The 19,518-nt window shown below is 41.1% G+C and overlaps 1 protein-coding gene and 1 pseudogene across 2 annotated transcripts in view; both read right to left on the reverse strand.

Annotated features, from left to right (window-relative positions):
* Window positions 1-1,792, reverse strand: part of LOC114617039 — a 2,033-nt pseudogene extending 241 nt beyond the window's left edge.
* Tnpo3 (transportin 3) overlaps window positions 1-18,970 on the reverse strand; it is a 74,874-nt gene extending 55,904 nt beyond the window's left edge. The window contains exons 1-2 of one of the 2 annotated variants that reach the window (XM_028762607.1): window positions 18,488-18,970; window positions 7,451-7,609 (exon numbers count right to left, since the gene is read on the reverse strand). Coding sequence is in view for 1 of the 2 variants with exons in the window: in XM_028762606.1 (XP_028618439.1) it covers window positions 18,488-18,607 (120 nt within the window). In the remaining variant the exon portion in view is untranslated. The remainder of the gene's footprint in view (window positions 1-7,450; window positions 7,610-18,487) is intronic. The other variant, XM_028762606.1, reaches the window with a different exon arrangement.
* Window positions 18,971-19,518: the final 548 nt, after the last annotated feature.

Raw genomic sequence — 19,518 nt, forward strand, 5'->3', positions numbered from 1 at the left:
AGAAGGCAGAGGCAGGCGGATTTCTGAGTTCGAGGCCAGCCTGGTCTACAGAGTGAGTTCCAGGACAGCCAGGACTACACAGAGAAACCCTGTCTCGAAAAACCAAAAAAAAAAAAAAAAAAAAGACAAAATTTTATTTTAGCTCTTCTGGATCAATACTTACAGAAAATGTTTTCTAATATTAAAAAAAAAACCAACAATAAAAACCAAATATCTCTCTAAATTAAACAGCTAAAAAGCTGGCTCTTTATTCAACATAAGTGACATATTTGGGAATTAAAAAAACACAACAAATTAACTCCAATTAAGCTTAGTTTTTCTCCTAGTTGCCTAATATTCATGGATGTCGTCTGTTTCTATGGTACATGGCACACAAAAGGCTTGATCATCAGTCCTAGATACACTTAAGTCAAACATGATTTATGGTTACATAAAGTCACCCATGACTAAAAACAGGATCCCATCAGTTAGGCACCATTTTCCTTCTGATCATATCCAAAAAGCTGAGAAACAATTCAAAACTAGAATGTGCCCAGGTGCCTTGCCAGTCAGATGTGATTACCTAAAAAGTATGAGAGAAAAGAAAGAATTGTTTTCCTTCAAGAGAATTTCCCAGGAGATGGAGAGGAGAGAAGTCCACCAGCCGGGTTGGTGGTAGCTTGTGAATGGTCCAGATCCCAGCAGGTTTTGATGAGATGATTCATCCTTGGATGCAAGAAAGTAGGGTAAAGGGGAACTTTCCCACCACTCAAATTTGGAAATAAGCATTCCATTAAGGCAGTAAAACAAAAGCCAATAAAAACAGGTATTTCTTTCACACCACTGACACACCTCTGTTGTTCTTTAGAGCCTCTTCTCTTTATGGTTGTTGGCCAGCTGACTCTGTTATAGTGTTTTACTTCGCTTTTCCACTTCTGCCTTCAATCCCTTGTATTTGTCTGTCCTGTAAGCAAGGACTTAGGTTATGCGGCTAGTGGCTAACTCGCACAGAGATAGAAGACAATGAGCAGCCTGTCTGCAAATGGTGCTTACTCACTGGCCTGTCCCACCCATAACGAGATAAGGCTCCAGAGCCATTGAGAGAGGCCTGGAAGAGGCTTCTCGGGACTAACCCCTGAGAACACTCAGAAACTCCTTCTTAAAGTCTTTATATATCACTACTTCAGTCGTAATGAAACCCTTTACAAAATCTTTTTCACAAAGATTAACCAAGTGGACATTTGTTTTGAGTAAGAAAATCCAATACTTCAATCTCTCTGTCATTCCAATCATAACTTCTCCCCACTTTTTCTTCCCCTCTCTGGCTTGTTTCTTATCTCCTCTCAAGGCCAGCTTTCCTAGTTTATCTATAGTGGACCCAATCACTTCCCCCATCTTGGAGTAGGATCTAACTTCCTTCAACAACATGCATAACCTCTTCAAATGTGCATTCCAGATTAAAATCCCATCCCAGGCACTAATGTAAGATAAAAAGGCATTCCAAGTATCCCTGCCCCTTGTGAGCTCATTCCACAAGGCCAGCAATATCCACTCCATTTAAGAAACCAGGAATCTTGTTTGCTAGCCTGTGGTGCAGGCAAAATGGAACTTTTCATCTAGCACAGGAACTTTCCTCTCTTTGGGATAGATGGTACAACACGGGAATTTCCTAGTGAAGCCTCACTATTGGTTAACAGACCAAAAAAGGTAGACTTCCCAACATTTGGCAATCCAATACCATTTTCAGTGAGGTTCCAAGTCTTCCAATGACTGGGGATGGTTTAATTTCACCTCTTCCCCTTTCCAGCAGCATGGTGCTGAGGGTAGATAATTGCATCAAGTCTGGGGCTGCAGAAACTGGTGCCAATGGCATCTGGAGGTAGGAAGGATGGCAGGCTGTATTTTGCTTTTTTGAGGTCAAGTCTCACTCTGTAACCCAAACTGGCCTTGAACTCACAGAAATCTTAGTCTCTCAGATACCGAGGTCAGCTGCACGAGCGTGTACATCTTGCTTTAGTTATCTATATTTCTGACTTAACTATTTCAACCTTTTTAAAAGTAGAGACTTAAAAAATAAAGGAGAAAAGGAGCTGGAGATGGCTCAGCAGTTAAAAGTGCCAAATACTCTTGCAGAAGATCTAAGATCGATTCCCAGAGTCAACACTGATGCACACAACTGTCTGTACTTTGTGAGCTTGCAACACAAACCTGATGACTTCAGTTCAGTCCCGGGAACCCAGCCCAAGGTGGAGAGAGAACTGAGTCCTAGAGATGGTCCTCTGACCAATACACAAACACACAATAAAGTAACACACATACACACACACTAAAGTAATAATGGCTGGATAGATGGCCCAGCAGTTAAGCAAATTTCTGTTCCAGGGCAACTGACACCTTCTTCTGGCCTCTGAGTATCAGGCAGACACAGAGTACACAAATATACATGCAAGAAAAGCAAACTAAAATAAAAACAAATGCAATCTTCTTTTTAAAAAGTAATTTTTCTAACAAGTCTTGGTAAATTTAAAAAGACTGAAATCACAGAAGGGTTGGTGGCTCATGTTTGCAACCCCAACAGTAGGAGGTTGAAACAAAGGACTAGGTCAACTCCAGACACTGATACCTTGCAAAGCCTTGATCTGTTAGTTTAAAAGACAAAGAAACAAACAAAAAATCTTAAGATCAGGAGCAAAACTCTATTCAGTATGGTACTATAAATTCTAAGCAGCAAGAAAAAAGAAATAAAGTCATCCAAATTGGAAAGGAAAAGTGAAATGATCATTGCTCATGGATAACATGATCTTAGATTAGAAAACTCAAGTCCTTCAATGTGCACACACAAAGTAGACCTAGATAAGGATTTAGATCAGTTGGTAGAGTGCTTGCACAGCATGTATGAAAATCTGAATAGGGTCCTCAATACCACATAAACCACATATGGTAGAGTTTGAGGCCAGCCTGAACTACAGAAGACCCTGTCTCAAAACTCCCGACCACCAACAAGGGAAGAAGTGGAGTAAGCAGAAGAAAATCATCTTAGAGGCAAGTAAGGTAGTTTTCCTGGTTATTAGGGAGGCTGGAACAGGGGTCTGCTTAAGCCCAGGGGCTGGCCATCAACTCAAATAAAACAAAGCAAAACAAAACAAAATAAAACAAAATAATTAAAGCTAGAAATCTATGGTTGATCAAACTAGAAGTCTCTGTATGTTAGAATCTACCATTGAGCCGGGCGGTGGTGGCACACAGCAAACCTGTTTCGAATATCCTGGAGGTTCTCAGCCATATGTACATCCATTAGTCCATGGTCCCTGCCATGATGATCATGTGGCACATGCCTTTAATCCCAGCACTTGGGAGGCAGAGGCAGGCGGATTTCTGAGTTCGAGGCCAGCCTGGTCTACAGAGTTAGTTCCAGGACAGCCAGGGCTATACAGAGAAACCCTGTCTCGAAAAAAACAAAAACAAACAAAAAAACAAAAACAAAAAAAAAGCTACGTTAGACTACAAAGGCCCTGTCTCAAAAAGCAAAAAGAAAATGAGAATAGCAACCAAAATTATAATTACTGACTTCTTTTCTTTTTTAAAAGACAAAGTCCCAAGTAGCTCAAGCTGGCCTCTTACTTGCTCTGTGGCCAATGATGACTCCACCTCCTGAATGTGAGCATTATAAATCTACACACCTCAATTGTGGTACTGGGAATGGACCCAGAGGCTCATGCACACTAGAAAAACACCAACTGAGCTACCATAATTTCTACAAAGTGAATTAGTTCCAGGACAAGTGAGGCTACACAGAGAAACTCTGTCTCCAAAATAATAATAAGAGATATCTCCAGAATAGTTTTTATTTGTATCCTTAACTCTCATAGCTCAGCTGTAAAACTCTGCTGTGATTACTTCAGCCTTTGTATTCTATTTTTGTTTTGTTTTGTTTTATTTTGTTTTTTTCGAGACAGAGTTTCTATGTGTAGTCCTGGCTGTCCTGGAACTCATTCTGTAGACCAGGCTGGCCTCGAACTCAGAAATCTGCCTGTCTGCCTCCCAAGTGCTGAGATCAAAGGCATGCGCCACCACCGCCCAGCCTGTATTCTATTTTTTAAGAGAGCATAGCAGTGCTAATGGTGTCTACTGGAAGTCAGAGGACAGCTTCAGGTGGAAGTCTTCACCTCCATGCTGTGACAGGGTTCTTGTTGTTTACCACAATGCAGGCCAGGCTAGCTGACCCACAGGCTTCTGAGATTCTCATTCACTTCGCAGGATCCATAAGAGTTCAGGGTTAAAAAGGACACTCCTGCTTCGGGACTTTTTCGGGCGGGCGGGCTCTGAGGAATCCACACTCAGGCCCTCACTCCTGCACAGCAGCACTGTCCCCACTTAGCTATCTCCCAGCCTAGACCTACCTCTGAGTTCTCATCTGTAGAACTGCACAGGCCTTTCCTGGATGGATCCTTAATTTTTATTTTCAATGATGAGAAGCTTTTTCTACCTAAAACCTAAAAACTGAAACGTTTTGTTCCATGTACTGAGATGCACACCTGTAATCTCAATACATGGGAGACAGGGGCAGGAGAACCAACAGTTCCCATGACACAGAGTTTCAGAAAATTTTCAGAGACAAAAACTTGAAAGAAAACAGGGAATTCTAGAAAAAGAAAGTCTTCTAGAAGGAGTATACCTCAAAATCTTTTCTGAAATACCCTAAAAGCAGCAGCGTATTCAGTTCGAGGCAACTAAAGCAAATAGAAGATCGCTTTGGCACTGTGGATGACGCCACTCAGTTGACAGAGTGCTTGCCAAGCATGAGTGAGACCCTGAGGTAATAGCACTCGCAACACTGACAGAAGGAACTTCAGAAGTTCAAGTACATGCTTGGCTATATAGTAAGTTTGACTCCAACCAAGGCTACATGAGACCTTCTGAGACGGTTATTCTTCATTCTCAACTTGATGAGATTTAGACTAAATGAGATTTGGAAACAAACCCCTGGGAATGCCCATGAGGAATTGTCTAAAGTAGGATAAATGAGGTAGGAAACTAACCTACATGTGAATGGTATCTATCATGCCACAGGCTCGGACCCTGGACTAAATAAAATATAGAAAACAAGTTAAACGGAAGTTATCATAGCTCCCTGCTTCCTGACTGTGGATACAATATCATTAGCCACCTCTTGTTTCTTCTAGCTTACTGTTTCTGCCATGATAGACTATGTTCCCTGAAACTGTAAGCCAAAACAAACCATTCCTAAAACTGCCTTCCCAAATATTTTGTTATAGCAACATGACAAGTATCTAAAATACTGTCTAGGAAAAAAAAAAAAGAAAATTTGCATATTCTAATGATTGTGTGATCTAGAATAAAGTTATAATTTAGAAATGAAATGTCGCCAGGCAGTGGTGGCGCACGCCTTTAATCCCAGCACTTGGGAGGCAGAGGCAGGCGGATTTCTGAGTTTGAGGCCAGCCTGGTCTACCGAGTGAGTTCCAGGACAGCCAGGACTATACAGAGAAACCCTGTCTCGAAAAACAAAACAAAACAAAACAAAAAAAGAAATGAAATGTCCCCAAAGCTGACTGACTGAAATTACCAATCCATCAATGTTTACAGGTGGCATAGTAAGTAATTGGATCATGAAGATTTTAAATTTCATCAATGGGTTAATCCATAAATGAGGGCCATCGGGATAACTCAGCATATAAAGGTTCTCACCGCAAGCTTGACAACCTGAATTTGATCCCTGAGATCAACATGGAAACAAAGTGACTCCTCTGACCTCCACATATTTGCCATGGCATACACGTGTCCCTACCCTACACAAAATAAATCAAATTTAATTAAAGATAGAAAACCCAACCATAAGGGACTACTGGGAAGTGACAGATGTTAGGAGGAGATGTCTAGGTGAAGAAGTAGGAGGGAGACAAGGCATGCATCCTTAAAGAGAATCTGCCTTTTCCTTTTTCCCAGTGACCACGACATGAGCAGTTCTGTTCCGCATGCACTCCCATGCACTCCCTAGCATGATCTGATACTCGGCCTCATCACCTTGGAGGACCATGGAGCTATATGGCCATGGACTAAAAACTCTCAAGTCATGAACCCAAATAAATCTTTCTTCTTTTTGTTTATCTCAGAAACTTTGTCACAGTGATGGTATAAAACTGACTATGAAAACAGGTATTTGCTTTTTAATTGAACTATATAGAGGGTAGTTATATATATTTCCTAGGACAACTCGCCTTAGAAAATTTCCAAATTCCTGTAAAAATATATAGAGCAGAACCAAAAGGGACGAAGAATACTTTCTAACCCCAAATGCCTATTTATTTAATTTTAAGATAGAGAGAATGCCTCACTGTGTACCCCAGGCTAGCGTCAGACTCATGATCATCTACCTGCCTTAGCCCACTAAGTACTGGGATTTCAGGTGTGAGCAACCATGCCCAGCTAGACCTCTAAAGACTTAAAGTTGCCTTGTACACTACTCAGTTGTGCCACTCCTTTCTAATAGTTGTCTTCTGGAATAGGACTATGAGAATGACTTGTCAAACAACCAGGCAAAATGATAATCAAAAGCTAGTAAATGCCAAGCGTGGTGGTACATGCCTATACCACGGGTAAAGGGGAGGATCATGCTGAGCAACATATGAGTTCTAGGCCAGCCTAGGCTCTATAAGACCATGTTTTTTTTTTTGTTTTTTTTTTTGTTTTGTTTTGTTTTGTTTTTGTTTTGTTTTGTTTTTCAAGACAGGGTTTCTCTGTGTAGCCCTGGCTGTCCTGGAACTCACTCTGTAGACCAGGCTAGCCTCGAACTCTCAAACTCAGAAATCCGCCTGCCTCTGCCTCCCAAGTGCTGGGATTAAAGACCTGCGCCACCACTGCCCGGCAAGACCATGTTTCAAAAAGCAAAAAAAAACTACTAAGTAAATTGTTAGTTTAAAAAAATAAGCCTTCCTAGACTATACAGAGTTTGAAGCTAGCGTGGACAACTCTGAGAGGCTCTGTCTCAAACTACAAAATAGAAAAAAGATCTGGAAATACAGCTCAGTGGTAAAGGATACCAATTATGCATGAGGTCCCAGGTTCAATCCCCACTACTGAGTGGGTAGATAGATGTTGGAGATATACCTCAGTTATAGAGCATTTGCTTAGCATGTGTAAGATCCTGAGCATCTAATTCTGCTCCCACCAAAAGCTCCTCTATTCACGATAATCTAGCTAATACTAAACATTTAAGGTAATAATTTATCATTTCATGTTTTAAATTCTGCATTCTAGAGACTGGGAAAAGGAAAGACCTGTTGCTTTAAAACAGTAACAAGTTATCTTGTTTTGGTTACCAAGCCAGACAAATTTTGACCCCGTGGAAGCTAGAGAACATTGCTCACCATCCCTCCTTCTAAGCTGTAGAAAGAAAGGGAGTAAAGGAGAACAGAGAAGACTCTTTACAAGGAGAGAATAAAGCACTTACACTTCAAGGACTTTCTAGCCACAGATGCCAGGTGCTACCCACTGAAATCCAGGCTTGGACTAAGCTCCACATTCTCAAAGGGCCATCTCAACTGAAGCCTGGGGCTCAGAGTCAGCAGGAGGAAGCTGCAGCTCCCACTAGCAGCACATTTCAAAGAGACTGCAACAAGAGAACATGTTCCATTTAAGGTCTGATTCCAATCACCTTCTTCATATAGCAGCAGCTGCAGAACAGATCTTTATATCAGTCGTTTCTTTCAAAGGGTATTTCCATGACTCTGTGATAAATATGAGACAGGCTATGGCCCAGCAATCTTTCACTAACTCCAAGTCCTTCATTGTACTTCACAGCATCTCTGCAAAATATGTTTCTTTTCTTCTTTAATGATGCACTGTAGCTCCAGGACCCACTGCTATATCAACAGTTCTAAAACAGCCAAATCAACCAAAATCACTGATTGGCCCTCAACACCACAAGCACACACCCATACAGGAGCCAAAGGAGTCATTTGTTAGCTGCCAAGATTTAGACACAAATCATGGCTGTTCATTAATCCTGCACAAAAACAACTTAAACTCAATTACTTGAAATCCTTCACAGAACCCAAAAGCTCTGACAAACAGAAAATGAGTTCCTGGAAATAAGATATTCAATGAGACATGAAAAGTAACATAAAAATGTCTGATTGCTGCATTTTTAAGGAAAACCAACCAATGACAGATTTATTTAATGAAAGTTGCTAGGAATAGAGGCAAGATAGTCTAATCTCAACTTCCTGTAGTAAGTTTAACAGACCTGGGGCTGGAGAGATGGCTCCAGTTAAAGGCATTTGCTGCTCTTCAGAGAATGTCAAGGTGGAAGGAAACATTTGTTTAGAGAGCAAATGAATAGCCTAGGTAAGGTAGCTTCTTGAAAGCAAAAAATACAGAAAACTTACTTTCATTCTTGCCAACCTAAGTAAATTCCTAACAACTCAAATACTAGATGAGATTTCAAATTTTTATCAATTTTAAACTTAAAATTCTAAAAGATCTAAGAAACAGTTATTGAGACTCAAAAACAAACAAAAAACAAAAACAAACAAAAACCATGTGACTTTGCAATTCTACTTCTGGACATATATCCCAAAAGAATTGAAAGCAAGGACTTCATGTATAAGCCCTAAGAACACTGCGCTAAGTGAGAAAAGTCTGTAATGCCACAAAAGTATTGATTCCAGAGAGCAATCTATTTCAAAGACAACAGAATGCTGTGGGAAAGGAGAAAAGGGACTGGTTGTGGGTTTGGTTCTGTTTTCTTTTGGTTTGTTTTTTTTTTGGGGGGGGGGGGGGAGGCAGGGGTTCAAGACAGGGTTTCTCTGTGCAGCCCTGGCTATCCTGGAACTCACTCTGTAGACCAGGCTGGCCTCGAACTATGAAATCCACCTGCCTCTGCCTCCCAAGTGCTGAGATTAAAGGTATGTGCCACCACTGCCCAGTGGACTGGTCGTGTTTTAGTAAGTATAAGTTAGCTTTTATAGGAAAAGTACTAGAGATGTATGACAGTAACAAAAACACAACATTAGGTATTTAATGTCACTTAAAATGGCTACAAGGTGAGCTGGAGAGGTAGCTTAGCAGTTAGGAGTGCTTGCTGCTCTTCAGAAGCCCTAAGCTGAATTCCTAGCACTCACATTGGGCATGAGCTTACAACTGCCTTTAATTCCAGCTCCAGGGAGCTGATGTCCTCTCTGGCCTCTGCAGGTCCCAAGATACATGTAACATACCCACACACAAATATGTATAAGTATTTTTTTAAAAGCTAGCCCTGAGCCTGTAATCTATTGAGGAAGAAAGATCATGAATTCAAAGGTAGTCTTGGATCCACAGTGGGACTTTATCTCAAAGCAAAACAACAAGAATGGCTAAAATGGTAAATTTTGTTCTGAAATTTATTTCTCACAATAAAAAATATACACAATCTCTGGGCAGAGTGGCACACGCCTTTAATTTCAGCACCTGGGAGGCAGAGAAGAATTTCTGTAAATTTGGGTCAGTCTGGTCTACACTACAACTTCCAGGACAACCAGGTCTACACTATGTCTCCAAAAAAGGGAGGTAATCAATGGCTCAGTGGTTAAGCTCAAATACTGCTCTTACCGAAGTCCAGGATTCACTTCCTAGCAACCACACATCTGATACTTACAATAACCTGCAACTTCAACTTCAGCTAATACCGTCCTCTGGCATCTGTAGGCACCCACATTCACCTGTACAACTCACACACAGAAACACACACAGAAACAATAATAAAATAAACATGCGTCTTTGAGACAAGGTCTATGTGGCCTTAGCTATTCTAGAACTCACTGTATAGAACAGACTAACCTCAAATTCATAGAGACATAGCTCTGTCACCTGAGTGCTGGTATTAAAGGCCTACACCACAACATCTGGCATAAATAGTTAAAGATCCACAAAATCTGGGCAGAGAGATGGCTCACTGGGTAAAAGCACTTGGGGCACAAGCCTGACCAGCTGAGCTCTATTCCCAATCCCATTTAAGGCAAAAAACAGACTCCCAGAAGATGTGCTCAGACCTATTTTTGTGTGTCCATACATGCACAGTGTGTGTGTATATGTGTGTGTGTGTGTACACATATATATATTTTTGTTTGTTTGTTTGTTTTGTTTTGTTTTGTTTTTCGAGACAGGGTTTCTCTGTGTAGCCCTGGCTGTCCTGGAACTCACTCTGTAGACCAGGCTGGCCTCGAACTCAGAAATCTACCTGCCTCTGCCTCCCAAGTGCTGGGATTAAAGGCGTATGCCACCACTGCCCGGCTATGAATTTTTTTTGTATTTAATTTTCCCCATAAATATCAATGCAATAAAAGCTGAATAAACATTTGGAAAAGTCTTGAAAAATCGGTATTGTAGTTAGAAAATGTAGCTAGCAGTGTTTTGATGATTTTATGTCCTAGATCAAACTATCAACTGGTCCAAGACTAGATGGACCAGAAATAAATGAATCCAAGCAAGAATATATAACACCAGACAACAGACAACCATACCCACAAAAACACCATCACAAGGCCTCCAATACTCAAAAGCCATGTCTTCCCTGTCCAATTAATGCAATGGGTTCATTTAAACTTACTTCACTTTAGTCAAAACCATGCCTGGCTAATCACTTCCATATGGAATGTTACAAGTAAATTAGTCAAATCTTAGGATGGCCTTTCCTCTTTACTGCTTACTTACATACTCCGTCTCTTTTGTCTCTTCCAATGTGAAGCAAACAACATTCATTCCTATATTCATTAAGCTAACTAACCATCAGAAGTTGTATAGAAGCACTTTATTTTCTAAAAAGGTTTCCTTCCAAAATCAAGTTATATTTTTAAAGGTCCCTTAATTAGAGGATTAAAAATAAAGATAAAATCAATAAAAGATAAAGTAAATTAGAAAATACAGTAAATACAACTGCTAGAGACAAACCAAAGGTCTAGTTATTAGAACTAAGCAGAAGAGGGCTGGAGAGATGGCTCAGTGGTTGTTAAGAGCACTAACTGATCTGCCAGAGATCATAAGTTCAATTCCCAGCAGGGTGGCTCACAACCATCTGCAATGTGATCTGATGCCCTCTTCTGGTGTGTCTGAAGAGTGACAGTATACTCACATAAAATATTAAAATAAATAAATAAATAAATAAATAAATAAAACAATAAATAAAACTAAGCAGAATAATCAAAAAATCCCAGGTAGGCCCCTCTGTGGCTGTGTAGAAGCCATCATCCAAGCTAGGTGAAGACTTTCCAGGGCAGTTGCTTTGGGGGTCATCCACTCTACAAGGAAATTCAGGCAGAAGAAGCCTAGGTAACTTGTTAGTAAGTGATGAAACTAGGACATCAATCTGCATTATCTATCTTGTATGATTAGAAGAATCCTGGAAGAGACACAGTGGGCCACCAAAGGAAAATGAACCAACCTGTAACTAAAAGGAAAAAGTCTGTATGTGAATGAATGTGCGGCTAATAAACACTGGTGCTACACCATGTAAGCAGAAAAGCTTGCTTCTTACTATTTTGCCTCCTAAATAAATGTCTTAAAATTCCAGAAGGGAAAGGAAATAGAAAAGAAATCAGAAACTGATAGCCATGGTTCATAACCTTTCTGACATACTACTTTAACAAAATATTCATGGACATGGGACAAATTATATACCAAAAATATCAACTGAGTACAATAAAGCATGAATTGATTTCATCTTCTTATTTTTTTTTAAATACTTTTCATCATTCCTTTTCAGTTTCCAGATAGGACTACAGAACCTACCTTTCTGATATTTTTAAGATAGGGTCTCATGCTGGCTGGCCTCAAACTCAGTGTGTAGCAGTCTTCCTATCTCCACCTCCCAAGTGGTTAGCATTATAGGCATGCACCACCACACCTGGCTTATGCAGAACTCGGAATCAAATCCATGGCTTTACACGTGCTAGACAAGCAACCTACCATCTGGGCCATACTCTGAGCTCTAAACTGAAGATAACTTCTAGCCCACAGATTGTCTCTATAAAAGAAGCAACTTAAAACAACTAAGCAGCATAATTACTAGCCCTAGAAAGGGACAGTCTTTGGTCCCCATAGCTTTCTAAACTGTCTAATTTTGTATACACACTGGAAGTGGACAAAGGAAACTACCAAGTATTCAGAACACACAAGTTGCTGTTACAGAAGGATTTCTTTAAGATCTAATTCAAAATAACTTAGTTTCTTTTAAAACATTTTGGAGTTATCAGTGGCAACCCATTACAACAGAGAAGTCAACAATGGCTGCAGAGTTCCAAGAATTTGGGTGAAAAAAGTCTGTAGCGTAATAAATAAAAGTTCATCAGAAAACACCTGTTTTACCTGGACTTTTGAGAATACACTGTAATCTCAGCACTTGTCGGACAGAGGCAGGCAGATCAGGAGTTGCAGAAGTTTCAAAGTCCTCCTGAGCTACAGGAGACACTGTCTAAAAAGGAAGTCAAAACTCCACATGACAAAGAAAAAGGAAACAGATAACACCAAAACTTTAGAAACTAGAGAGATAATCTTTCTGTTGTTATTATTGTTGTTTGGTTTTTGAAGACAGGGTTTTGTGTAGCCCTGGCTGGCCTCGAACTCCCAAATGCTTTGATTAAAGACAAGGGCCACCATCACACAATACATAAACTATCTTACAGGACAAACCTATAAAGGCTGAAATCTGAGGATAAGATGAACTTAGATGGGGAAAGTCAAAAACATACTGAATCCTAGCCGGGCGGTGGTGGCGCACGCCTTTAATCCCAACACTTGGGAGGCAGAGGCAGGCAGATTTCTGAGTTCTAGGCCAGCCTGGTCTACAGAGTGAGTTCCAGGACAGCCAGGGCTACACAGAGAAACCCTGTCTCGAAAAAAAAAAAAATACTGAATCCTATAGCTCAAAATTATAAGCATCAGGCATAACTAAAGGCAAACACCCAACTCTGTATAAGCAGTAGTTAGATCCCCTAGAATTTCTCCTTGACTCAGCGCAAATACAGTATTATCCTCCCATCCTTTTTTTTTTATTGGATGTTTTATTTACATTTCATATGTTGTCCCCTTACCCCATCCCCCACCCACCCAGTTATCCTCCCATCCTAAAGGAACTTTTACTCTGTGGTTTACACTGGCAAGACTCAAATAGGGTCTCTAGATACCCAGGAAAAGACTCGGGTAAGGGCAGGAATATCATCTAAAAACACAAGATTAAATGAAAACCCACCCATCACCTGCCCTCATTCTCCCACATAGCAGCTAAGACACAGGCAGCCTAGCTTATAATCTCCAGGCACAAGACTAAGGGACTCTGCTCAAAGTAAAAGTGACCGAGAAAAGAATGAGCAACAGGAAGATAGTAAGGGACAACAAGGGAGGGAGCCTATCCTGAAGCTGAAGCAGAGGAAAATCAAGTTCAGGGCTAGCCTAAACCACAAAGTAAGATCTAGGCCAATCTGAACTATATAGCAAAATCCTGTTCCAACTACCACCACTACCTCCACCCTTTCCATTTTCTTACAAACGGGAAAAAGTTAAGACAAGAGTTAAACATTGTAGCATACTATATTTCTAATAGGAAGCTGAGACAGGAGGATCCAGAATTTAAAGACAGCCTGGGCTACATAATGATACTCTGACCCATCTCCCCCACCCCACCCCAAAAAAGCTGAAGAGAATTTCTCATTCAAAGAAGGACTTACCTTAAACGAATAAAGTTCTGAGTTTGAACCCTAAAACCAATAAATAATAATAATAATAATAAATAATATATTTTTTTAAAAAGCCCAGGTACCAGTTTGTTATTCCAGCATGGCGGAGATAGGAGCCAGGTGGCTAACCAGACTAGCCAGTTGGTGAGCTCTAGATTAGTAAGTAAGACTTTCTCTCAAGGGAGTTCCTGAAATGACACCATCTGCATTCACACATGCTCCTTCTCACACATAAACATGCACACATAAGACAAATGGAAAGACAATAAAAGGTTTAAGGTAACCTTAATTATCCATCAAATGAAATAATTCAAGGAAATATTATGATATCTAGTTATCAGTAGACCCAACACAAGAGGTAAAGAAAATTCCCTACGAAAGTGTTAAAAGAGGGATTCCCAAGACAGTCATTAGCCAACAGAGCCAAGACAGATAGATGAAAGATGCTACATTCTAAAGTTCTCAAAAAGAAATCCACACCTGGGTAGCACAGTGGTGGTCCAGCCTTTAATCCTGCCACTGGAGAAGCAGAAGCAGAGGCAGGTGGATCTCTGAGTTTGAGGCCAGCCTTGCTGACAGAATGAGAATGACTACACAGAGAAACCCTGTCTCAAAAAACCCATACCTGTGTTAAAGACTCTATAACGTTCAATGGCTGATTAGAACTTCTGATGATAGAAAGTTAGAATGATGCAGATACAGTGTCAAATTATCTTGGACTATTTTTAACCCCCTCAACAGCCATTCACTGTCCTTCAAACTTTAAGGTACATTCCTAGCAAACCACTAACTTCTACCAGTCCAATGGCTAAATATGTTATCAGATAGTACCTAAAACCTACTTAGAGCCAATTGTGGTGACATATGCCTTTAATGCTAGCATTTGGGAGGCAGAGGAAGGCAGATTTCCACTGAGTTCAAGGCCAGCTGGCATACATACCAAGTTCCAGGCCAGCCAAGGCTACATACATAGGAAGACTGTCTCAAAACAAAACAAAAAACCTCTAGTAAACAAGAGGCCTAGAGCAGTTGCCCTGTTTCTTTCCTATACCCTGCTCATCCAAAGGCCCACCAATGTATTCCATACATTCTTGGATTTGACTTTCCTTGTTTTTATGTGTGTGTGTTTTGTGGTGTTTTGTGTGTGTGCATATGTAAGTATGTACACAGAAGGGAGGGAGTCTCAGATGCTCTGGAATTTGAGCACAGGCAGTTGTGAGTTGCCAGACAGGTGCTGGGAAGCGAACGCTGACTCTCTCGGCCTAAGAACTCTTAAGCACTGAGCTGTATCTCTAGCCCCACTTCCCTGCTCCATAACTAATACGGTCTCACGTAACCAATCCCATAGCACCACAAAATAAAGGCACCCTGCATTCATGTTTGTAGACCACAATAGTTCATACTCCGGCTCAAGAATAAACTCTTACTGTCGTTGGGGTGAGGGCTATTTTGGATGTTGATAAATCTTAGGGCTACAAACTTATTTCAGGCAACAGGGGAAATAGGTTATCAACTGAACACATATGGTGGACATTTGGAAACAAATGACTTATATACACACAGAAAACAAAACAAATGTTTTTTAAAAATACCACCAAACACAAAAGATTTTTAAATTTTAAAGTAAAACTTTCAAATTTTGATAAGAATTGAAATTATATAAGACTGCAAAATAATAAAAACTCAAACACAGAGTAGTTGAAAATTCTTGAGCCAAAAAAATAGTAAATAATGGATTGTGAGGATATTTTTGAATAAGTGATTTTGGTAATGACAAGATCCAGGGTACAACTATGTGACCTGAAGAAAATAAAGGAAAAGGCCCAAGTGTTAACCAAATTGTTCATTTAAGTGCTCGAGTTAGGCACATAAGATGACTTAGCCTGTAGACACTTGCTGCCAAGCCTGACCACCTTAGTTAGACATCTAGAATCCACATGTCAGAGAGAACTGACTTCCACTGTTGTCTTCTGACATCCACAAGTGTGTCCACACACATAACACACAGTAAATAAAAGTAAACACTGAAGCTGCCCAAACGATGACGCATAAGTGTGCTAGGTGTCCCTTCCCCTTTTCCTACTCTTTTCTGCTCCAGCAGGCTGTCTCTCCTTTCCCCTCCCCACCTTGGTTCAGAGTTTCTCTACATAGCTCTGGCGGTCTTTGGATTCATTACATAGATCACACTAGCCTGGAACTCACAGAGATCCACGGCCTATGCCTCTACCTACTAATGTCCCTGCTGCTGTCTGGCTTGATCAATAAAGAATCCCACAAGAACATAGTCAGCAAATTCATTCTTCCATTCCACCTCCCTCACTGCAAGAACTCAAGTTCTGTCACCAGAAACTCACCATTCTCCCTCAAAGAAGCCAAGTAACTGCTCCTCTCTCTATTCCTTCCAGAAAAAAATAACAGTTTGGCTACAGGTTGTATTATTTCTTCTGGTACCATTATTTATACTTGCAACTTTATAAATAGTATCTCTATAACAAACTCTCCCTGGGCATGTAAAGGAAAGCAAGGCCTGTAATCCCAGTTACTTAGAGGGTACCTTGTGAGTTAACGGCCAGCCTAGAGAATAATAAGGATGGGAATATAGCTCAGAGATTAACAACTTGCCCAATATGTGTGAGGCCCTAGGTTGAATCCCCAGCACCTCTAGTTAAAAAAAAAAAAAAAAGATTAAAATACAAAAATAAAGGAAAAAAAAAAAAGAAAACTCTCCGTTTCTCTGTGCTAATTCCTCTGTCAAGTTGGTCATGTCTTCCTGTTGAGATTCTACAATGAACAGATGCAACAGAATAATGAGAACTAAGGAGAGGAAGGTGAATAACTCAAGTAAATGCCAACATACTTTAAGTTCTATGTTGAAGAACGTCTCTAAGCTCTTGTATGTATTACATTTAATCATCATGAGTATACTATGTGGTTAGCACAGATTTGTTTGTTTTGTTTCCAAATATCTAGAAGTCATTTGTCCATGATAAGTATTCCAGTACTGATTTAAAACACATTTAGTAGATACAGCAGGGAAAAGCTCACCTGATAGGTTATTTATATTTTAGAAAACCATATTAAGCCAGGCGGTGGTGGCACACGCCTTTAATCCCAGCACTTGGGAGGCAGAGGCAGGCGGATTTCTGAGTTCGAGAGTTCAAGGCTAACCTGGTCAACCGAGAGAGTTCCAGGACAGCCAGTGCTACACAGAGAAACCCTGTCTCGAAAAACCAAAAAAAGAAAGAAAGAAAGAAAGAAAGAAAGAAAGAAAGAAAGAAAGAAAGAAAGAAAGAAAGAAAGGAAGGAAGGAAGGAAGAAAGAAAGGAAGAAAGAAAGAAAGAAAGAAAACCATATTAAGATCGAGAAACTGCAAATCCCTTGACTGCAGTACTAAAAACTAGATGGGGGGTCTAGATGGGGAGCCTACGATGAACCTTTTTTTTCTCCTCCATATAGCCCTGATTGTCATGGAACTCTGTAGACCAGACTGTTCTGGAACTCAGAGATTAACCTGCCTCTGCTGAGATTTAATCTCTGCTGAGATTAAAGTCGAGCGCCACCACACTCAGCAAAATCTTATTTTTTTTTTGTCTTCCCACAATATAAACAAGAACTTTACACGTAACTATCAAAGTTAAAGTGGTAAATTTTTTTTTAAAATATGTACTTGCAACCTAGGGGCTTATTTAAGAGAATACAGCACCATTAAACATCAGTTATGAGTTAAACAGATAAAAGGGAGAGCAAACAAAAATATGTTTGTAAGTATGAAATGCAAAAACAAAGGGCAAAGAGAGAGAGAGCTAGAGATGTAAGCTAGGCTGGATCCCCAGCACCAAACACAAGGAAAAGAAAAAGAAACCGGGGGTTTAGTCAGTCTGTACGAGCCTCCTTAGTTTTCAGAGTTCATAGACTAAAACCTGTCAGCAAAATCACCAGCTATTAAAACTCATAAAAATAAAAACATAGCAAAGGTGAGTGTGAAGATCAGGGGAGAAAATACAAAGTGTGAGTCAAAAAATGAAATACATAAACCCCAAAATTAAACACGTGGAAATACAATAGATATAATACACACTCCACCACATGCTCACATAATTATATGAGCTAATTAAAATAGTTATGATAGCCATCTTACAAATAAAAACGTACAGGTAGAAGAAATAACGTAAGAATCTGATATAAAACAAAAGAACTCTAAAGATTTCCTGAAACCATAATTAATTTTTCTTTATATTATGTTGCATTCTAATGCAAAGAGGAAATTTATACGAATACGAATCTAGAAGCGTGAGGAATTTCAAGAATAACATGAGTGAAAATCGGCACGAGACACTGAGGGGTGGGTAAGGCTACCACAGGGAAGGTATTGCCAGATGCAACACTTGGATACGAAAGGTGTATCAAAAGCATCCTTACGTGAGAGGTGGAGAAGCATTTGGGGCTGGCTTTGGTTTAGGAGAATGAAACAGAGAAGCATTGCCTACAAAGCAAAAGCGGTGGCAGAACTTAAAGGAGGGCTAGATCCATGCCACAAGCAAGGGGTACAGAACTACAAAACGGATTCTACAGGATAGGGAAAGGGCCAGTTCGTGACCAATCAGTTGCCACTAGTTTCCGAAAGGCGGCATAGATGTGGCTGCTCAGCCCCACCCCACAGCACCAGCTCCTTCGGAAAGAGGATCTCCCAAAACCAACCGTCCCGCTCAGGCTCTCAGCTCAAGGCTAGATCTACCCCGCCCTGGTCCCGCGGCTCAGAACGGCCTCTCCCCGAACCTCACCGAACGTTGCAGCTCCCCAAGCCAAAACGAGGCGCGCTCCTTTCCGCTGGGATCTGGGTCGTGGTAAAGCGCCTGCACCGCCTGGTACACGAGCTGCAAGGTTGGCTTGGCTCCTTCCATGGTGGTGGAAGCGGCGGCAATGACAGCGAAGAGTCCAATACTTCTCCCAAGGCTTCCGCTTGCTCTGCCTTCAAGGGTCCTCACTGTCTCGGCCACAGCCGCTCCCTGACTGGCGCCATCTCCTCCTTTCTGGCCGTTACCAGGGAAGGGGGGGGGTTCCTCGTGGAAGTTGCCCCCTCGGAAACAGCAGATAGATCGTTTTCAGGTTCCTGGTTCCTTTTTGTCTTGTCTTCCCGCCAGAATCCCAGACCCTAGAGTCCGGACGCGGGTTCTTGCTTCCACACCTCCCGCCTTGCTCTCAGAGGCCTACCTCCGCATGACACAAACCACGCAGCGAACCTAAGCAGAGCTTCACCAGACCGGAAGCGGTCGTCCGTATACTTTGGCACACTTCCGTCTGGTGCACCACAAACTGCCTCCTTCCCGGCACGCCTCCTCTTGTTTCCCCCGCCTCCTCCCGGAAGTGACCCTGCCGGACTAGGAGGGCCAAGGGGACATAGGTACAAGGTAGTCTCCTAGGTTCGTAAATCCTATTTGAGTTTTGGAAGACCCGCTAGTCTTAATTTCGTGACTAAATCTTATCTCCTTAGCAATGAATCTTTCCTTCCGGTTCCTACTTCTTCACCCGTCTCCAAGGAGTGTTTAAAAAACATCAGTTCAAGGGAGCCTGTAATCTCAGCTCTTGGAAGTTAGCCACAAAACCATCAGGAGGAATTCAAGACCAGCCTCTACTACATGAAGCCCTGTCTTTAAAAAAACAAACAGCCAGACGTTGATGGCAGACAGATTTAATCCCAGCACTCGGAAGACAGAGGCAAGCCTACCTCTGAGTTTGGGCCAGCCTGGTCTACAGAGCAAATTCCTGGACAGCCAGGACTACACAAAGAGACCATGTCTTAGAAAATAATAAA

This window comes from Grammomys surdaster, unplaced genomic scaffold, assembly GCF_004785775.1.
Source record: "Grammomys surdaster isolate TR1022 unplaced genomic scaffold, NIH_TR_1.0 134, whole genome shotgun sequence".
Classification (NCBI taxonomy): domain Eukaryota; kingdom Metazoa; phylum Chordata; class Mammalia; order Rodentia; family Muridae; genus Grammomys; species Grammomys surdaster.